Raw genomic sequence first — 21,383 nt, 5'->3', positions numbered from 1 at the left:
CTAAAAAAAAAAAAAAAAAATGCACGCTGAGCTTCAGTTCCACCGATCGATTAGATATTATTGTGGGGGGTTTTTTGCGGTGTGTTGGCGGAGTAAACTTGCATATATATATTTTTTTATTCAGTTCGTTACTTTTAATGTTTCACGCTTACATAGCGTCACGTTTAAGAATGGTTCACTAAAACGCTCCTTCTTCCTTGTATGGGGATAAAAATGTGAGCGTTCCTTCTTGTTGCGCCCTTTACCTCCTTCACCCATCCGGTCGGTATTGCGATCTCACCCGAAAATTCATCAACTTTATATTAATGCGGACACTCTAATGAAGCGCGCGTATGGAATTTGTGCTGTCTCTGTCAAAATTTACATATTATCGTCCGCACATCAGTGCCTGCTGCTGTTGTTGTTGTACATAGTGGTGGGATGGAGGGAAGATGCCTTGTGGCTCCGTGGAGATGATGTCATGTATCGCTGCACCCCACGTGGGGGCCGTCGCTCTCCGATAGGCAGATGTGGCCCTATTCCTTCCGAGTAATCCGATTGGACAGATAGGCGCTTTCACGGCAGTTCAGCCCTGCTGCCTGTGTGTGGCAACCGGGGTAAGCTGGACAACTGGGAGAAATGCGAGATTGTGGAGAGCACCATGTTACGCTTTTAAAGAATCTCCAGCTTCTTCGAGTCGGAAGACAGATTCTGGACGCGTATTTATTTTCTCTTTTCTGGGATTAATCAGCCACAAAAAAGGCGCACATTCCTCGGAGGTTCGCGGCTGATGTAAAGCAGTTTAATCGAGCCCGACCGCACCAAATTTCCTCCCAACTGCTCCCCCAGTCTTTGCTGGGTGCGCTCCGGAGAGAGAAGATGCTTTTTCGAGATCCGCGTCCACCACGTTTACATGAGGAGGGATTAAACGCATGAATTAACGTTATAGCCTGTCGGATTTTTTTTCTTTTCTTCGGGAACCAAAGTCGGAAGGACGGTTAGGACGCACACACGGGTATGTAATAACCAGAAGTGTTGTTGTTGTTGTTATTTTTAGTTGTTTTTTTAATTCATCGGGCTCAAATAGTAGGTAGACGCTCTCGGTTTGTGGCCTGCCTTTACGTCCGACGACAGTATTTCTAGTCTTTAACGAGCATCAGTCATTATTAGAGCCCAAAGAAATGAGATAATTCAAATTTAACCGAGAGAACGCAGTCTTTTTTATTTCGGCCGCGTTATGTTTACATCACTTAAACTCTATAAACTGAGATTCTGCGCACATATGGCTGACCACTGACCGAATAAGGTCACCAAGACGAAAAAAAAAAAAAAAAAAAGCGCACGGCTGTGCTGCTTTTTGACGCACGGAGCCCGCCTGCAATTTACTGAAACTACTTTGGTGTTCTCAGGATCGACGGCCGCTCTGTGTATTGTGTGTTGTTGTTTTTTTTTGTTTTTTTTTTGCGTCCGTTGATTAAACCGCGTCATTTTTCAACACAGGGTTTCACGACCTCCCCCTACCCCCCCCACCCCCACCCCTGTTCGCCGACACTGGTGTTGCTGTGAGGACATTTCAACCATTTTGCCAAAGGACCTTTACGCAGGAGAGATAAACAAAGGATACGTTTCAAGATGTATCCTCAAGGCCGACACCCGGTAAGGAGCGCGTCCTCTGCACTCACGTATTCATGTGACAGGACTGATGCTGACACCATTCCAGACTGTGCTCTGGCCCATTTCCACTCCTAGTGCAGCTTGGTAGTTTTATATTAAATGGATTTATACTAAAGAAGGATGTGCAATTAAATGGATGAAGATAGTTTTCATGTCTGGACGTTTTTTTTTACGCACACCGCTATGGGACTAAATCATTTTTAGAATTCATTTCAAAACATGGGTATGTGAAACAGACTCATGTCTTTGGGGTTAGTAATGTCTTCAAAGGCAGAGGATTCTGAAGGTAGATTGTAACAGGATAACCCTTCAACTGCTCTCACCTGCATGGAGAACGATAAAGAATAATGACGGCACAAACTTTCTGCGTTCACTGAACCAATGTGATTTTTTTATTTATTTTGGCTATCTTCTTTCAGGCTCCACATCAACCCGGTCAACCTGGCTTCAAATTCACTGTAGCAGAGTCTTGTGACAGGATTAAAGATGAATTTCAGTTCCTGCAAGCCCAGTATCACAGGTAATGATTACATTCGTTTCAGCAAAACTATGGCAGTGTCAACATTTACTCTCTGTTGAGATGAATGGTGGAAGTTAAGACTAATATTTGACTTATTCTGCAGTAATGAAAAACACACTGCTGTCAGCTGGTTAGCTATCAGTGAGTTACTGGTGTGATAGAGATCCCTGTAATCGACACCTTGTCTTCTATTTTAGTCTTAAGGTGGAGTATGACAAACTGGCCAGTGAGAAGACGGAGATGCAGCGCCACTATGTCATGGTAAGATTATGTTACAATGAAAAGCAATTATGGTACCAAATTGCAGGGCTTGTAGAAGATGTAGTTAGGGGTGGAGGGAGACAGACTATTGTGATCACCTGTGTGGTTAGGGCAGCTTGAGTGTCAGGTACAGACCTGTGAGAGCCCCCCCCGGGGAGGGTGGGAGTGGGGGGGGGTTGACATAGCTGGTTGTTACGGAGGAGCTCTTCCTGACATGTAGGCGGCAGTGAGTTGAGGCCCCCATTATACACAGCGCGCCCCCAGATCTCCAAGGGTCGACTGCAGCATTGCCCTCTGTGTGTGCTGATCTGATTATTCTCCTAGGAGACTCCACGCTCAGACATATGCATGGCCATAAATTAGGTGTGAGCTGTTGGTGAAGGGGCCAGAAGCAGCATGTGGGAAAAAAAAAAAAGCACCACAGCTAACAAAATGGAGGATGTGAAACCTGCTGTAGATTATTTTGCACTGAGTGAATCTTAGTCTGTGTGTACACTGAAATTATTAGCTTTTACTGTGTATAAAGAAAAAAAGGCGTGTTTATGGCAGAAGTATTTAGCTCAGACATGATGCAATCAGAGGGCTCTTCTGTGGCAGCGTACTCTGTTGTCCCAGGTAAACACACACCAGGGACGACTTAAACCAATACATGCTGGCTTAAGTTAAACATTCTTTTCACAGGAAAATGACATGTCAGCCTGACAGGGAGGAGGTTAGGTAAACACGTAGGGAAGTATCCCACAGCCAGCACCGGTGTTGGGTTACACTACGGCTGTGGGGCTCTGATCTCAGACAGAATGGCTCTCTTGTTTGAGAGTAATTTTTGAAGAAGCTAATGGACTGAATAATGCATTGGCCTCATCAAATAGACGCTGACTGGAAAGTCATTTCTGCCCTTGCTGCCACTTGTGGGCTCCCTGGATTACATTTCAACTAGACAAACTGACCTGGCTTGAAATTATCAGGAGTGTTGAGCAATTGCGTTAGGCTAAGTAAATAGACATCCTGGAGATCTGAGGGCTCGCGATGCTGATCAATAAATCGAACCCTTTCCTCTTTCTAATCAGTAAGAGCTATTGATTTATCGGCTATTTGTTTTCATCTGCTGAAAAAAACTCATTTGTCGAATTGTATTTTTTAACATTTGCACCACTGAAGCTGAATTATATTCAACTTTCAGTACAACAATGTAAAACATTTGATGAATCAGTTGACGTGCATTTATGTGCCGTTTGTTAATTGGAACCACATTATGATTTTTAATATAGAAATAAAAAGAAAAGCTAAACCCATGTACTTCAAATAACTGCTTATGAATAGTAAACGTGAGCACAACTCAAATGCAAATGTGTCTTTTTTCCCGACTTCAATAATCACGCTATAAATCCTTGCTTTCCTTTTCAGTATTATGAAATGTCCTACGGGCTGAACATAGAGATGCACAAGCAGGTAGGTACCATCATGCTCCTCATATTTTTCAGCTCAGTGGTTTCGCTCAGCGTCTGGGGGGATGTGAGACCCAGGAGTATCCGCTCACAGGCTGTGAACCGAAGTGAGCATCAGTAATAGGCTGCAAACAGCCAGATCTGCTGCATATAAAGAAGGAAACACAAACACACACTTGTGCCAGTGCTTGGACAGCCGCTGTAGCTGTTGTTTTTTTGGGTTGTGTAAAGCCTGGATTTGTCTCAGCCTTCTGATAAGATTAAAGGTAGACTTTGGCAGACTTAGCCTTTGACTTAATGATTAAAGAGAGAGGATTGCTGATGTGTTACTTTTTTTTCTGTTGTTATTTTTCAATGAGCGAGCAGTAATTGCGAGAGGAGGGGTAAAAGTCCTTTTGGCACAAATTGTGCCCTTATCTTTATCCAAAGATCCTATCTAATATTGCCCCCACAGATCAAACGCGCTGATTATTTTAAGAGATAACTACTGCATGAATGAGTAACCCTTCGATTTCCACGCATGTTGTCATCATACCGGAGAGGTTCTCCCCTCTCCACAGCCTGGTTAATGACAGCATTTGAGACATGGCGGATTGGTGCGGTAGGGTGATCCATCAGTGTCTGTGCTGTGTGTCACACTGCCACATGTCTGTCAGGGTTGGAGCCGCTCCGATGGCTTCTGTCAGGCACTTATCGCCAAGCAGAGGAAAGATGAGGGGGGATGGGCGCCGGAGGGACATCATAGAAGAGAGATGGGGGGAGGTGCAACAGCCCAGCTCTGTGTAAACAGGTTAATCGACTGATCCATTTTAGCGCCTGACTTTTATCAGGAAACTCAACAGAGCTGATGGAAATGCTTGAATAATTCATCAGTGGGGCCCTAACCTGCTGAACGGCATGTTTGTGAGCAAACAGTGTGGGCCCCATCCGTGCAGCTCCCCACGTTTACGGCTCAGGCAGGGGGAGGACAGGGGGGGGGGTGGTGGTGGAGATGGGGGGAGTGGTTAACAGGAAGGGTTGGGATGGATTATTGGATGCACATAGGCATATTATTTTCCTGCCAGGAGATTTATTCCATAGTGAGGAAATCCATTCCTCAAACTGAGCCTTTTTCATTACTGTGCAGGGACGTAATTCAAATTTCAGCATGCACGCACAAGCACTGCTCAGACGGACTGATGTGGCACGTTATCTGATCCCTCTCTATCAGCCGTGACAGTATGTAGAGACAAACAGCTAATTTCTGCTGCGTGATGTCAGCCAGTAATTACCATCATCTGGCACTTGTTTCCCAGAGTTGCACGAGGTTTGCTGCTGGGGCTTAATCAGATTTGGCTGTTACCTGTAGTCCTAACACAGACATGAGACCCGTGGCTGCGGGACTCATTTGCTGAGTTGCAAACTATATACTTTATCTAGGGCCAAAACAAATTTGGTCAGCCAGCAGACTGTCTGCAGTGTTCATACAAAAGAGGCATGCAGCGAAAAGTGGTTGGAGAAGCTGTGGCTCGCCAAGCCACAAATGCTCCTATATCCCCAATCTGTCTTGTGGGACTGGGCTGGAGTTTAATAATTACAGGGTGTGAACTGTTGGCTGTCAGATCCACTTAAACAAACAGAAAGTTATGTATTTTAACATATGGCTTAATACGGATATGGTTTTATGCTATTTTTGTTGTAATGAGTTTGCTCTTTAAAAAATCACAGTCCTTTACTCTGAACAAGTGACCCGATCTGTTCATTCTCAGCAGTGACTCATGCATCCATCTCTGCAGGCGTTTGGCCAAATCAGTGGAGATTACGTCAATTACAAGTGTGATCTGGACTTGCTTCACGTCAACAAAGGATATGAGGCTTCATGCACACTCTAACTTTAATGGAGACATGCATATTCTGTGGCTTAGACAAAACCACCAGTGAAGCTCTACACTAATTTTCTTCCCACTACAAAAATCAGGAAATGGGTGACATTGTCATCTCAGGCAAGTTGGAGGCCCTCGAAATTTGACATGTCAAGTATTGTTTATAGATGGATCATGTGATCAAAGCCACCAGTGGCTTTTCTTTCTGTATTTAACGCTCATCAACATGTCAACCCCATTTTCCCACTGCTGATAGCAACAGGCGAATTCTTTTCTGCAGACAATTGACAAGCCAGCCTGAGAGTGCTCTTAAAGTGGTGCTACACAGGTCCGAGTACCTGTAATTGTGTAGTGGCAGTGCAAAGCTGGCCTCTCAAGGGCCAAGCTGTCAGCTACTTAAAGTGACAACAGACCCATTTTTATCTGCCAGCAGAACAAAAAAACACAAAAAAAACCTCCCTGCACTGTGCTGGATCTACTTTGACAGCAGCGGCGAGCAGAGTCGATGTGTGCTCCATGTATTTTGTACGTTGTGTTGAGAGTGTGTAGAGACCGCCAGTTGTTGGGGGCGCAGTAGATCGGCCACCTCCTGACCTCTTCCATCCAGCTGTCACCACGGCACTAAGCTACAGTGGAATGGACTCTGCGCTCAAGGCCTTTTCACAAATCCTGTCAAATGTTTGACTGCTATTGACATGGCTTATCTCAACAAACATGGATTATACAGGCTCTGTAGCTTTTCAACCATTTCTGAGGGCATTCTTGAGCTCTTGCTCGAGCACTTACTGCTTAGTATTAATAGTAATGTTCATAAAACTTTATCCATGCCTTTTATTGCTTTATTGGTGGTGGGTCTCATTTATTGCACGTCAGGAATGTTCAGTCTTGTCTACATATAGTAATCAAGTGATAATCAGTGTTATCTTATGGACTTCAGTACTTTATGTAAGTCATGCTACTATATATTTGTCGCTGATCCCAGGCTTTACTTTGCTTCATCCGATATTTCATCTTCAGCTTGTTTGTGCTGCTGGCTTGCCCAACTAAGTGGCTATCCATGTTACAGCTTGGGTCAGCAGGTCTCGTTCTGTTGGACATTACTCTCCGATCTCTCTGGCTCTGCTTAGAGGTAATATGTCTGGCTGCCAAAACTGCCTGGCATTTCTGCCATGTGTAATAAATAAGCTGGCGGTCTGCAAAGTACATTGTGTGTGCTGCTCCAAATGAAAAATTGGAGAAAATCCCTGTGATGTGTTTGTGTTCCGCAGTGGCCTTGGGTTGAACTGCAGCTCATAAATTCCATAGATGATGTAGCTTTGGCACTGTTATTTTTCTGCTCTCAGCACAGAATTTGAACCTGAGAGTCTCCTCTCCCATCCCTGGAAGAAGAAGAAGGAGGCAGATTTACCCGGCTGTGCAGTGTTTTTACAGGGGAAAGAGGGCTGTATGACACCTCCTTCCTGGTGCTCTTTTGATCCACCATTCATTTGCTACGTTCATGTGATCGACAGGCTGAAAATTCAATTTAATGACCTGCCTCCAAGCACGTAATATGATTTTAAAGCCTGTTACGGTCAAGAAGAGGTTCCATTTGCATAATGATCCCAGCAAGATAGGGCTGCAACCGTTGCCATGGCATTTGGTAGACAAGCAGAAAAATGGAGGCAGGGCTCATGGGTGGGAGTATGGGGATGGGGTGGGGGGCAGCTGATTGAATGAGAAATGGACCGGGCTTCAGCGTTGGGTAGGCAGAGCTCCACGGTTGTGCTCTAATGGTATTGATCACTTATTTGAGGCGACCCCACCCCCACCCCCCCAAGGTCATTAGGGTTTATAAACTTTGCTCAAACTACAGTTGAACCCTGAACGCAAATTGTCCACTCTGTCACATGTAACTACGCATTGCAGTCTGGTAAGTAGGTTCTTCTTCTTGGGGTGTGGCTGCGTGGTTTAACCGAGGTTAACTGCAGGACACCACAGTGGAAGATGAGGGGAAGAAGGGCAGAGCGAGAGAGGATCCTCTCTTCATAGCAGCCTGTTCATATCCGTTTAGTGTGGAGTGCACTCTCAGCACAGCTGTGCTCCATCCCCCTGGGCTCTCCTAATGTTTTAAATATTTCAAATGTCAATATCACGCTGTTTAGAGGATGTTGAGTCAAGCAGTTCTGATTGCAGCAGTAATTGACTTAATCGGTGTAAACATTAAAGGCGGGGTTATATGGAGTCACTGTTTCGTGCTTTACCATCTCATTTTGCTCCTCTTTTTTTTTTTTTTCCAGACGGAGATTGCTAAACGGCTCAACGCAATTTTAGCGCAAATCATGCCATTCCTGTCACAAGAGGTGAGTTTTGAATGTGGATTTGTGGCAGCATCACAGTTTAGAACTGGAATGAAGATGCTTATTGCACATTGTAAAATGCTTGCGCTTTTGAAATTGCAGCAATAGCATAAAAGAAATTCAAGTGTGAAATTCATCGTCGCTTCCATCATCTTTTTTGTAAATGTCTTTCCAACAGCACCAACAGCAGGTCGCTCAGGCTGTTGAGCGGGCTAAGCAGGTGACAATGACTGAGTTGAATGCTATCATCGGGGTACGTGGACTTCCCAATCTGCCTCTCACCGTGTGTATACCCCCTTTTTTATTCCTTCATTTGACCTGGGTTAGGGAAGAAACCTGCATGTTAGATAATCATTTTATATTGTACATATTGTACATTTCTTTATGCATGGAGGCCTGTATATGATTCATTTCATACTATTCTTTAATTATGTCTGTATGCTTTCCAATGTAGTACTGTGTGTGTGTGTGTTTGTGTGTGTGTGTGTGTGTGTGTGTGTGTGTGTGTGTGTGTGTAACTATATCATATATACACAATAACTCTCGAGAGGTGGTCTGTTGCTGCAGCTTTGGGCTCTATGGCTGCTCCTGCCTTGTTGTGGGTGCATATGAATGCGAGCCTGAGAGCTCTTGAGATCCTGTTCGCAGCCTGTATTGCTTTAATTGGCTAAGGTTTTAAGAAGGCGCTTCATCCCTCACTGCTGACCTGGATAGCTGTGGGAATTAAAAGGCAGAGGGTGAGCAGAACACAACCAGTATTGCTAGCGAGCTGAGGCGGTGCAGACGGCCGTCGGCCATCGCGTCTCTGCAGCTCGGCTCTCTCTGCTCATCACAGCACTGTGCAGTAATGCACGTCGTTCATCGCCACTTAAAAACACCATCTGCTCCTTATTGATCAGGTGTGCTCGCCCTGCCCTCCTGAAGCATAAGTGATTGGTGTCACCCCCGATACAAAGCTGAGGCTATCAGTGATCTTATTACTACGGTTGAATTTTGCAGAATCTTTAGTATGCATAAGAGGCTGACTCAAAAGGCTGACTTGATGACTGGAGGCACATATTGAAATTCAATTAATGCCCCCTTGGTGACCTTTTGTTCCAGGATAATTGCTCCCTAGATTTTGACTGAGTAGGTGTCTCAGCAACTGAGGGAGAGTGGTTTGTTTTTCATGTGCCTGACCGAAGGAGATGCATTATTACACTTTAATCAAAGCAGAGCAGCTGCAAGCAAAAAGTTGTTTCTAAGAAAAGCAGATTTGATTTATGCCTTGTGATTATCACATTTGGAACTTTACTGAATTTGTGGACTATTGCTACACTTTTGAATTTGCAGCTGTGCTGTATTTTACTACACCTCTCACTTGGTCTTTGGCTATTATTTAAAATTAGCAACACTGAAAATCAGCATTTTTTAATCTAGTAGACAAGTGCATTCGTGACTTTAATATATGGTCCCGTTTGGCACCTCGTCCGTTTTATGAAACACTGTTCCTGGCTCATGTCAGAGGACCTGGAAGTGTAGCTACTGTATGTTTTACGAATACCTCCCCATTAGTTATTCATTGCAGGGAAGCTCTGTAGGCATGCCAAAATCCTCATGCATATTGTAAAGCAAGGTGGGGTGAAAGAGCGTGCCAAGCAGACAGGCAGCATCCAGGAGCCAGCTGCATGCCTTATTGATGGGGCTGAGGGCCATTAATAGGATGCAAGTAGGGCAGCTGCTGCGTTGAAATGAACCTGACAGGTGGCGCGTCCTTTTTGATCAGAAAACACACAAAATATTGAACACAAGTAGCGGTTCAGCTAAGCCTACCATTCCCCCAGTGAGTGGCCACATGGATAAACACCACTTAATGGCTTTGCATTAAAATAGCATTAAACTGAAATAGCTGTTCTTTGTTTAGTACATTAGGAATTGCTAAGCAGCATATAATAAGGGATAGAAGACACCTAGAGTAGCTGTATGAGTGCTTTATGTCCCCATTTTCAGCAGCAGCAAGCTGCCTGTCCTGATCTTGTGGTCAGAGACATCCACAAATATCCACATGTGCTGTGCTGTTGTTAAAATACTCGGCTCGTGTGCACATCTTGACGTGACAAACCGGTGGGCATTACATGGCACTTTATGTGTCCAAGTGCTGTGCGTTTCCCTGCTGTTAGTGAAGCTAGTGCACTGGAGACCACTACAGTACATTTACCCAGTTTTGCCTGTGTGCTTTTTCCCGTGGCTCCATTCATTCCGAGGAGAAAACAGGGCAAAGAGAAGGTCTTTATCTTGGAATATTAAATTAGAGGAAATAGGCCAGACTCCTTTATTTATTTATTATTGTCTTCATTTATGGCCCTCTAATGAGGGCTCTTGCTGATCAACCATGCATATTACCCATCAGTGCCTCATTAAACACAATGAGCAAGGATGGCTCTCCCCTGCCAATGAACTGGCTCCATAATTTCCCTCATGGACATAATATTATAGCAGACAGTCTTGCTCTCTTTCTAGTGCTCGCCTTCCCTGTGTCCTTGGTATATTGTGTAATAAGACTGACACCTGACTTATGGAGTAAAGGTCAAGATGGCACATTTAAAGCCTCACTATTCTACAATCATGTTTTCTCTGTCTTTATGGCAGATACAGCTGAGGTCAATAAGTAACTGGAATGGATAGAGTGTGTTGGGACGTACATTAGCCAGTTGTATCCTTTGCAAGATTCTAAGTCTTCACGTTTCTAAGTGTTAATTAACCAAACTACTATGTTTTAACCCAGTCGGCCACATTATTCTGTGTTACATCGCCTCCCCAGTGGTTACAAAGTGACCAATATTCCTGAAATGACCATAAATGGTCAGTGATTGAAGTCTGTCTTGTAAAAAGAGGAGGTCCATTCTATAACAGCAGCTGAATTATTCAGCTGGCTCGTAGACTGGTAATAAATTGCTGATGTTTTTATTGGTGTCTCAGCTAAGTATTATTTAACCTTGCTTTAAACTGCTTACTTCCATGCTGAGTGCCTTTTAACTCCCATCCCATTTGCCCATGCCTTTCAAATATTGATGGTGAATATTGGAGGGTTGACTGAGTGCCAGCTTGGGACCCTTGGTCCTGGCTCCCGGAACAGCCTTCCAGACATACACACAAACATTGCACTCAAATACTCCGAGTGTGTGAGGGAAGGACTGCCAGCTCCTGGCACTTAATGTTCCCTCAGTCTCTTAAAGTTTGGATGTGCAAATGATTCATGTTCTGTTAATCCAGGAACATGAATTTGAGAGCAGTGATGCTTGTTGTGTTTTGAAAGTGTTTAAAAAGCAGGGAGTTGTTTTGCCCACAGGCTAACAGCTACCTGCACACCTTCATGTTCCTACAGAGGATTCAATTCATAAGTAGATAGCAGCGCTGTGCTGCAGCAAACACGAAATTCTCAAGTTTTCTTAATGCGAGATGAGCTTCCTCTATGTTAAACAGTCGCTTAAACTGAAACTAATGCAGAATGAAAAATACTTTTGTTTTCATCCATCTAATGCTGTGTGATTGTGCGTTTGATTGAGTGGTTTCTTGTTGGTCTCATGTACTCTTCACAGCACAAATGTCACATTCATGCCATACTGGTCTGGTATGGAAACAGCAGTGAGTGGGAATGCGTGTGATACTGACTGTAATAGATTTGTGTATGTATTAATATCAAGCAGGGTTTAACTGATCATTCTTGTGTGTAGTGTGTTGTTTCTCCTTGCCTTTTCCCTCTGACCCACTTGGTGTCTGTCTGTTTCACTGTCTGTTCACAGCAGCAGCAGCTCCAGGCGCAACACCTCTCCCATGCCGCCCACGGGCCTCCCGTCCAGCTGCCCCCTCACCCGTCTGGCCTGCAGCCGCCTGGCATTCCTCCGGTGACAGGTTCAGGATCAGGCCTACTAGCGCTAGGAGCCCTGGGCAGCCAAGCCCACCTACCAGTGAAGGATGAGAAGAACCACCATGATCTGGAACACAGAGGTGAGGAGACGTGTCCCGTTTTTCAACTAGAATTGAGATGTATCATATTTTACCAGACAGAACTGCAAACCACAACACCTTTTGTGTTGCAGCGTCATGTTTTAACATCATAGTACACTTTTTTTTTTTTTTTACTCTATTTTTGCTATGCAAAAGGCTGGTCATGCCTGTGAAAAACATCTCATGTCAGTCTAGAGATCAAAAGCAAGATAATTAATGTTTGTTTGCCAGATCATGATTTTCCTCTGTGTATTAATGTAGCTACACCTTTATTATTCAATTATTATTAGATTATTAGTCCTGTATGATGTGTGCCCATATTACACAAATAAACGTATTAATTATGAAATTTGGTTTTGCTTGTAATCAACAATAACATATGCTTCAATAAACAGATAATTCAATACAATTTATTTGAAGTTATTATTTCTGTATAAGTACATACATGAACAATGAAATATTAATAAGAAAAAACAGTCTTAAGAAGGTCTGCTTAAATGCTTGACGCTTACTCCGGTCGGGTGCGGTGCAGTTCCAATGCAAGAGCTCTAGACTCAGCCCACAAACGGCTATCTCTTCTCAATGTTGAAGTTTTCAAATTAAAGTCTTCTCCAGTTAAGTATGCAATTATGTAATTTCAGATCTTGTTTATATGCTGAACAACTTCAGCATATAAACAGTGGCAAATGGCTAAAAGATCTCGTTTCAAAGAAAGGCGTGTGGAAACATGAAGTCAGCCTTATAGTTACACATTTATCCTGAAATCTTTTCACGAGATTGACAGGTCGTATGGATGTTAAACAGAGAGGAGTCACTTTAGTGCGTCTTACGCTGCAGAGCAGGATCTTGTGGCCCGTAGGTGAGGAGCACATCCTGTCTGTTCACATTCTGTCTGGGTAATGAGCTGCTACATTCCCAGCCCATGATGCGTAAGCTATTCAACAGTTCCAACACACAGCGATAAGAGGTGTCTTGTGCCCTGCAGCTGATTCTCACACATTCAGCCAGAAGCATTTGTTATTATCATATGCTAACTGACTTGTTTTCTCTCTCTTTGCTTCCACTTGGTTTCCTCATCGCCTGGGCTGCCATTGTGATGTCTGGAATACAGAGAACACGGTGAGTGTCCAAAACCACAAAAAAAGTTTTTATTATAGGACTCGGTGACTCCATAATTCATCACATCTTCATCTCCATTGTGAATGTCAAGTAAAAGATTCCTGCCAGCATCATGCTACCTTTGATTTCATGCAGTGTAGTAATCTGCTTTCAATAAAATGATTAATTGGAAATGAGGTTTTGGAATACAAGTCCTGTGCGTTTTAATCCAGAAGGGAAATGACTGGTATCATGCTGGAGAGATTAGAAGCCTTGTAATTTCATCACATTTAAAGAAAGACCTGGACTTCCCCTTCTTAAAGGATTTATTTTATCCCCTCTACTGTCTCACTTGTTTACCAGCTCACTCTTTCTCCCCCTCGGCATGTGATAAATATTTATGAACACAAATGGAGAATTGTTTTGTTTTCTTTTTCTTCACCGTCTGCTTTGACCTGGTAAAGCGTTTTATTGAATGGCTGCGATTTCTGATGGCTTGTGATGGGCCTGTGAGATTGTGTTTCTGCAGGCTGGACCAGATGAATGGGTGCAGTCATGTCTGAAGAAATGGAACTCCTGGGGCGATTAGCAGCCCTGTTTTGTTTCTGTGCTCTTGTCCCAGGTCATCTGATAGCAGAGTGGTGACTTTGGTTAATGAGTCACGCTAAGCATCTCTTTAAAGGTCACCCATTATGCAGACAGTGGCCCTTTGCCCAGACTGCTAGTCCATCAGCCATTGTTCACTCTTCTGGATTGCCACTGACTTGGTCCACGTTGTCGCTTTTGGTCTTCAGAGGAAGAGCGAATTAAACTCTTGTGAAAGGCGTTGGACATTGGCCTAGTTCCTCCTTTTCTGTTGGGATTTAGAGTGAGCTGTCCCAGCTTGTGTTGGGAGCCAGGATCCACGAAGAAGCACCAGTCAGTCCCACGCTGCTGCACCCACTGGCAGGATATAGATTCTCTTTCTTTTGCCGAGCCTGAGCTGACATCGTGCCCAAGTGCACCGAGCCAATCAATGCCCAATGCCCACAACATAACAGTTTCTCTCCCACTCTCACACTCTTCCTCTCTCTTAGCCTGACTGCCTCTGGAGAAAAGACTCTCTGTTCAGCCACAAAACACGACTCATGTCCCTGTGAGGGGGTTTGTTGTCCAGTGATGAGGAGGAGGGATCCCAGATTAGAAAACAAGCCCTCCTCCTTTCAGTTGAGATAACGGCCCATTCTGCCGGTTGGCCAGGGACAGGCTTGTGTGAGCTTGGACTTGGCTGGTGTCAGGGTACTGCTTGGAGCTGGCCTGCAGCTGCGTTTTAGGTTATGTCTGCAGCACACATAGCTGTGTGAATGGGGCAATTTTTACTGTTTGGATTGGCGTAGCGTGTGCACTGTGAATTTGTGAATGAGTCAGTGCTCTCTTTCATGAGGGAAGACGACATGGTAATAAAGTGTGTTTGGTTTCCTTCTTTGCAGAATAACTCCATATCCCCGTCTGAAAGCTTGCGCACCTCCAGCGAGAAGCACCGCAGCTCCTCTGACTACAGCTTAGAGTCTAAGAAGCGCAAAGTGGAGGAGAAGGACAACATGAGCAGATATGTGAGTCTTAAGTTATTATATGCTTTTATGAAAAGAGTGAGTTAGAGATGGATTTGAGATAAAGCTACTGAATAGTACTACTTATTTTGGCTGAGCATGAAGATTGGGAACATGGGGCAACTAATGACTTGTTCTGTCTGTAAGTAAAAATAGATGAAGAAACAACAATGTACATCATATCGAGTGTCGCCCTCGTTACTTGAACCACACGCGATTATCAAATTTCACAATAGAGCGACAAACTATTTGTCTTATTATTTACGGTACTTTAAACGTCGATGAACCCTCCCCAAACTGATAATAAACCACCTTCTATCTGTATTACCTTTTCCCACACTCTGATAGACTGTTTAAAGCACTTTTGTGTCTCACCTAAGTCTGAGACTCACGGAACGTGACGCACTTCCAGGTGCCGTCAGCCAATAGAATGCGCGTATGGTATCACATGACTGCCTACCAAAAATCCGCGATGAGGTGAAGTCGTGAGCGTTGATGCATGAATGCACGAGGGCGCACTGTATTATACAGGTCTTTCATGTGGGGGTGATGTGCAAGAAAGTTTTTAGACAGAGAGAATAACTCCCAGTATTTCATGATGACATACAGGAAGTTACTGCTCCTCACTCCACCAAGAACACACTTAGACATATTTCCAAATTGCATAGTATTCCTGGGTCCCCAAGAGAACCCATTTAAAAAGTTTCACCGAAAATATTGCTTAGTGGATAATTTGCCAGTTATTTTCACAGGATAGTGACGGGGAGAAAAGTGATGACCTGGTGGTGGACGTATCGAACGAGGTGAGCAGTGGCATTTTAAACGACTTGCATTGAGATGATGCTTTTACACAAACATGTAAACCTTTGGCTGTGTTTCTGCAGGACCCTGCTACTCCACGGGCGAGCCCAGCTCACTCGCCACCTGAAAACGGCATTGATAAGCCCCGCCCTCCAAAGAAGGACACGCCCAACAGTCCTGCATCTGTGGCATCCTCTGGAAGCACCCCATCCTCCAAGGCCAAGGAGCTCAGTCACGTAAGATACCAAGAGTTAGCAGCAAAGTAGGACAGAAAGGGTTTAAATGAGTTGCAGAGGGAGCACAGGGATATGTGCATATAAATCTGGGGCGTGTTGTGGATTAGGAATGACTGTCGGTGCTTTAAGTGCATGACTAAATGTCAGGGATAATATTGTCCTGCATCAGGATCAGTCAGGTCTTCTCCGTTAATAGCTCAATGTATTTAACTATTCCAGGATTTTTCCCCCGTCTGCCTCACTAAAAGATTAAAGCCAAAGCAGTGAGGGGATAAAAACGGCCCCATCTCCATTGTGGTCATAATAGGTTTTAGAATAAATAGCAGTTTATGACTGTGCGGGACTATGAGGGTTGTCAGAATTAGATTGGATTAAGTTCAGTTTGCTCTCAAATTGTCAGTCTGTGCAGTGCCTGGTTTGCTGGGATTGTGAGTGTGCCTGCTCTTTCGTTCCCTCGACAGAATGACAAATCCTCCACGCCTGGTCTCAAGTCAAACACACCCACCCCGCGCAACGACGCCCCCACCCCTGGCACCAGCTCCACTCCCGGGCTCAGACCCATCCTGGGCAAACCACCAGGCATGGAGGCTCTTGGTTCGTCCCACACTCTCTTCTTTCCAGCAAGTGAGCTAATCTTATTCCATCCTCTCCCCATGTGCTGTTATGTAACATACCAATATCCTTCCTCTGTCTTTGTCTATAGCAGCCCCGGCGTTGCGTACCCCTCTGTCCATCGCAGGCTCTTATCCCACCCCCTTTGCAATGATGGGTCATCATGAAATGAATGGAGGCCTGACGAGTCCTGGTGTGTATGCTGGTCTGCACATCTCCCCTCAGATGAGCGCCGCAGCCGCCGCAGCCTATGGACGCTCTCCCATGGTAGCACCCTTTCCCGTCCTTTCCAAGTAGTTGTGTTTAGAATCACTGCATGTAGATAAAAAAGCAGTTTGACATTTTGAGGAATGCGCTCATTCCCATTCTGTATCAGTTCTTCACATTCTTGGCAAGAGTAAGATGAAACGATCAATACCTCTCTCATATCTCTCTGTTAAAGGTTCCCCATGGAGTGGACCTCTAGCAGTTAACTCAAAATGTCAAACTTTCATTTTTTTAGAATATCACTGTGTGGATTTGATCACCAGTCAGTATCTTTTCCCAGTTGAAGGTTTTCCCATATTTTCATTTTTCAGGGATTTGATCCTCACTCTCACATGAGAGCTCCAGGCCTTCCAACCAGCCTCACATCCATTTCTGGTGGCAAACCGTAAGCAACAAGCTCAATGTGATATAGTCATACTTTTTTTTTTTTAAACAGCAGCTTTCAAAAAACACTAATGTACTTTTTTTTTTCCCCATAAGGGCGTACTCCTTCCACGTCAGCGCGGATGGTCAGATGCAGCCAGTGCCCTTTCCACCTGACGCTCTGATCGGCCCCGGCATTCCACGCCACGCCCGTCAAATCAACACCCTGAGCCACGGAGAGGTGGTGTGCGCTGTTACCATTAGCAACCCAACACGTCATGTCTACACTGGCGGCAAAGGCTGTGTCAAAATCTGGGACATCAGCCAACCTGGCAGCAAGAGCCCTGTGTCCCAGCTGGACTGCCTGGTGAGTATCGCTTCGATTCCCATTGTTTTTTACACCTTAATCTTTTTGTGCAATTGTTTTGAAAGGTAATTGACTGTTTATAACAACCTCATTCGTTAACCAAATGGGATTATCCTTTGTTATATGGGAGGCACACAACAGACACACAATTTTTTAGCAAATGTATACTAATGATTTTGTGTAAAATATCGACAAATAAATGTTTGAATATGGAAAACTAAAACCATTTATAGTTTTGAGAATGCCTGTAGGATTTTTCTCCTCTTTCTCAGCGACTTGTTCTTCAATTTTCTGGCTCCACTTTCCAGAACATGCATTGATTCGCTTTGTCCTCTGCAACAGAACAGGGATAACTACATCCGCTCCTGTAAGCTGCTGCCTGATGGACGCACATTGATTGTTGGAGGGGAGGCCAGCACATTGACTATTTGGGATCTGGCTTCTCAGACACCACGCATCAAAGCTGAGCTGACATCCTCAGCTCCAGCATGTTACGCCCTGGCCATCAGCCCTGATGCCAAAGTCTGCTTCTCCTGCTGCAGCGACGGAAACATTGCCGTTTGGGACTTGCACAACCAGACCCTCGTCAGGTTGGAAGAAAGCACTTATTCATGCTCCTGTGGCATGATTGCTCTTGTATGAGTAATTTTTAAAGGAGATGTCAATAAATGTTTGAATTTTTCTGATTTTGTAGGCAGTTCCAGGGTCACACAGATGGCGCGAGCTGTATAGATATATCCCATGATGGCACTAAACTTTGGACAGGCGGTCTTGACAACACTGTTCGTTCCTGGGACCTGAGGGAGGGTCGACAGCTTCAGCAGCATGACTTCACTTCACAGGTCAGAAATAATGGATAACATATGTCCACAGGCTGAAGTGTGGAAGATGGTTTCCTTTTAGCTGCAGTGCTGTCAGTAATATTTTTTTCTGTCCTGTTGCAGATCTTCTCCTTGGGGTACTGTCCGACCGGGGAATGGCTGGCTGTGGGCATGGAGAGCAGCAATGTGGAGGTGCTCCACCATTCCAAACCTGACAAGTACCAGCTCCACCTGCATGAGAGCTGCGTCCTCTCCCTCAAGTTCGCCTACTGTGGTATGAACACACACATGCATGCATAAAACAACAGATATTGCTGACTGTTCAGCCTTAGCCTGTTATACTTCATGTAATGATAAAACCTTTTACAGTCTGAAAGGTTATTGTGTTTCTAATGTTAGCTCTTTGCTTGCTGGAATGTCTCCGCTGCTTTCTGAGCTGGAAGAGGTCTGATTGTGCTGTTTTCTCTGCAGGTAAATGGTTCGTAAGCACTGGGAAGGACAATCTGTTGAATGCCTGGAGGACTCCTTATGGCGCCAGCATATTCCAGGTATGTAGATCAATACACTCAGTCTGCAGCCAGTACAAAAGCGCACACAGTCGTCTCTGCGAGGAAGGACGCAGTGACCGCTGTCTGACAGGACTTTCCTATCAGTGAAAGCTGAACCTGAATTATTGACCTGACAAAGAAGTCTTTTTTTAAGGGGCATCGTACCAGAATTTAATGCCACCGCAGTCTAATCTGCTCCCGTAGTCAGCTAATGTTCACTTAACTTCATGTGTAGTTGAAGATTTAAACTGTTTCCAAACTAATTCTCTTTCCAAATTTCTTCAGTCCAAGGAATCCTCCTCTGTTCTGAGCTGTGACATCTCAACAGACGACAAGTACATCGTGACGGGTTCTGGTGACAAGAAGGCCACTGTTTATGAAGTGATCTACTAGAGCGGACCGCTTTGGACCGGAGCATTGCTCATGCCCAGGAACAGTAAAGACTCTTCCTCCATGTACCTTCCCTCACACAGACAGCATGGATGTTGCCTGCAGCCCCTGGGTGGATGGGCAGGATATTTGGCACTGCCAGACTTGAAATGGATGTCAGCGCTGTTGTGTGCCCTGGATGCTGTGACCTTCAGCTCCGCCCCTCCTCACACAACACTTGTACAGCAAGAGCAGTTCCCCAAGGCACTAAGAAGAAAATAATGTCTTGCTGTTTTTTCTGTTTGTTGGATATTTCTTTTTTTATTCGTCCTTTTTAATGTGGAGATAAACATCCATGACACAACTAGAAGCGGCGCTTCGCTCTGGAGCTTCTCCTTGGAGGTCCTGTGAAAAGTGTACATAATGGAGTAATAAAAGGCCTTTTATAGATTTATATTTTGGTGTCCAGTTACGCTTGTGATGGTTCTTTCTCGTTCTCACCGTGAATTTCTGTCCCTTCTGGGGATGGAAATTAGATTAGGACTTTGTAAGAGGATATTCTATTTCAGTTTTCTCCCTCCTCTGCTTTTTTCATGTTCGATGTCTAGTTTGACCTTTTCGGAAATCTAATTTGGATTTTTTTTTTCCTCCCTGACAACGGCATTTTTTCTTCACTATTCACTTCACTACAAAAAAACAGACGTTTGTTCCATGGATTTTAGCAGTAGAGACTTTTGGAAAAGCCCCTTTTTCAGACTTGAAGGGGAAAATCATGGCTTCCAGTCCCTTCTACCCTTTGGCCCCCAGTCAACAGAAAATCAGCTTTGAAATGAAGATCTATCCCAAAACACTGGCTGCTTTCACTGACATTAAAACGGATAACCATCAAATGGAGGAAATGTGGATGTTATGGAGAAGCAGCTGTGACTCGAGTTCAGTCTGTTGACAATTGTATGAATCTTAATTTCTCCTCTCAGCAAAGTTTAGTCATCAGTCGGGAGTTAATTATTTCCACTCTGGTTTGACTCTCTGTGACTGATATGCACGACTTACGTAGTTACTGATGAAGGTGGCGGGCAAAGCCATTACACATTTGACATTTTGGGTATGCTCTGTTTGCTTTCTTCAGTATTTCATACTATTCAACTACAATCTTCCCGTAGACAGGAACGGTCTCTACAGAAACATAAGTAAGACTGTGTAGCATACACGTCTCATCATCACTAAGGATTGTACAGTTGGCAGTTGTTGATAAATCAATAAACTGTTTTTTGTATAAAAATCATGTTGACTGATTTTGTGTAGTGCAACGCTGCACATTTAAAATGGAAGAATTCAAAATGAAAGGCTAAATAAGGCACTAGATTTAGCAAAGCAGGTTAATGTTTGCTTTTATGCTGCAGCCAGCGCCGGGACAGGGAGTGTAAACCAGCTGAAGCAGTCGCCGTTGTTGTCTTGGCTGCTCTTGTAAACCCAGGAAAATACACTGCATGTATTGACAGGTTGCATGTTGGTTCCAACCAGAAAGGGATTGTCCCTAAGGCTGCTCTCGTCTTCATCTCTACGTACATAGAGACTTACTCACAGGCTCTCCCTGACAGTAGATGGAAGTGCATTGGTAAATGGTTGTTAATGCAACCAGATAGGAGCTGACATCTGTCTCAACAGAAGGGCCAACATGAGATGAGAAGTTCTGTGCTCTGCTATACAACCTTTGGCAATGTATCTGAACTCGTATGAACACTTGACAGATGAACCTTTAAGTCCATTTCTGCTACCAACTGTGGCCCTTTGTTCGCTGATATTTTTTTCTGTGTTACATCCATGAATATTGGTAACATTAAACCGGCGCGCCGTCTCACAGTGATACAAATGAGGCATTTTTTATGCAGTGCCACTTAAGAAGTATGACGCAAACACTGCTCTTGAGTTCTCTTGAGTGGTCTTTTGGTAGTTGAGTACTTTTGGGCAGGATGAGGTGAATGTCCCAGTACTTCCACTCAAAAGCAAGGCTCTTCTAGTACTCTGTGTTTGAAGCTGTGAGCCCTTCATATGGCTGCCTCTTCAGAGATGTTATTGTTAGATTATAAAAGCAGGGCCGGATGCTTTCAGCATGGAGCCAGCCGCCATGCTCTGCTCTCACGGGCTCATTTGTTAAAGGCTATAGCCTTTCTTTTCCCACATCGCTGAAGTGTGTACTTCCTGTGCGCCTTTGTAGCTTAAGCTCCTTGCTCAAGTAGAATTT

At 44.4% G+C, this 21,383-nt stretch overlaps 1 protein-coding gene across 1 annotated transcript; it reads left to right on the top strand.

Moving 5' to 3' along the window:
- The first annotated feature begins 571 nt into the window (after positions 1–571).
- tle3a (TLE family member 3, transcriptional corepressor a) lies at positions 572–20,423 on the top strand. Its single transcript, XM_068312229.1, has 20 exons — positions 572–994; positions 1,480–1,635; positions 2,073–2,173; positions 2,371–2,434; positions 3,839–3,883; positions 8,021–8,083; positions 8,259–8,363; positions 11,863–12,084; positions 14,635–14,757; positions 15,507–15,557; positions 15,639–15,791; positions 16,253–16,385; positions 16,495–16,670; positions 16,982–17,055; positions 17,151–17,400; positions 17,743–17,990; positions 18,095–18,242; positions 18,345–18,495; positions 18,693–18,769; positions 19,055–20,423. The coding sequence occupies exons 2-20, from the start codon at positions 1,612–1,614 to the stop codon at positions 19,160–19,162; spliced, it is 2,316 nt and encodes a 771-aa protein (XP_068168330.1). The 5' UTR covers positions 572–994; positions 1,480–1,611; the 3' UTR covers positions 19,163–20,423.
- The last annotated feature ends 960 nt before the right edge of the window (positions 20,424–21,383 follow it).

The sequence above is a fragment of the Antennarius striatus genome, chromosome 4 (assembly GCF_040054535.1).
Source record: "Antennarius striatus isolate MH-2024 chromosome 4, ASM4005453v1, whole genome shotgun sequence".
Classification (NCBI taxonomy): domain Eukaryota; kingdom Metazoa; phylum Chordata; class Actinopteri; order Lophiiformes; family Antennariidae; genus Antennarius; species Antennarius striatus.
This window is presented reverse-complemented; position numbering and strand designations above follow the sequence as displayed.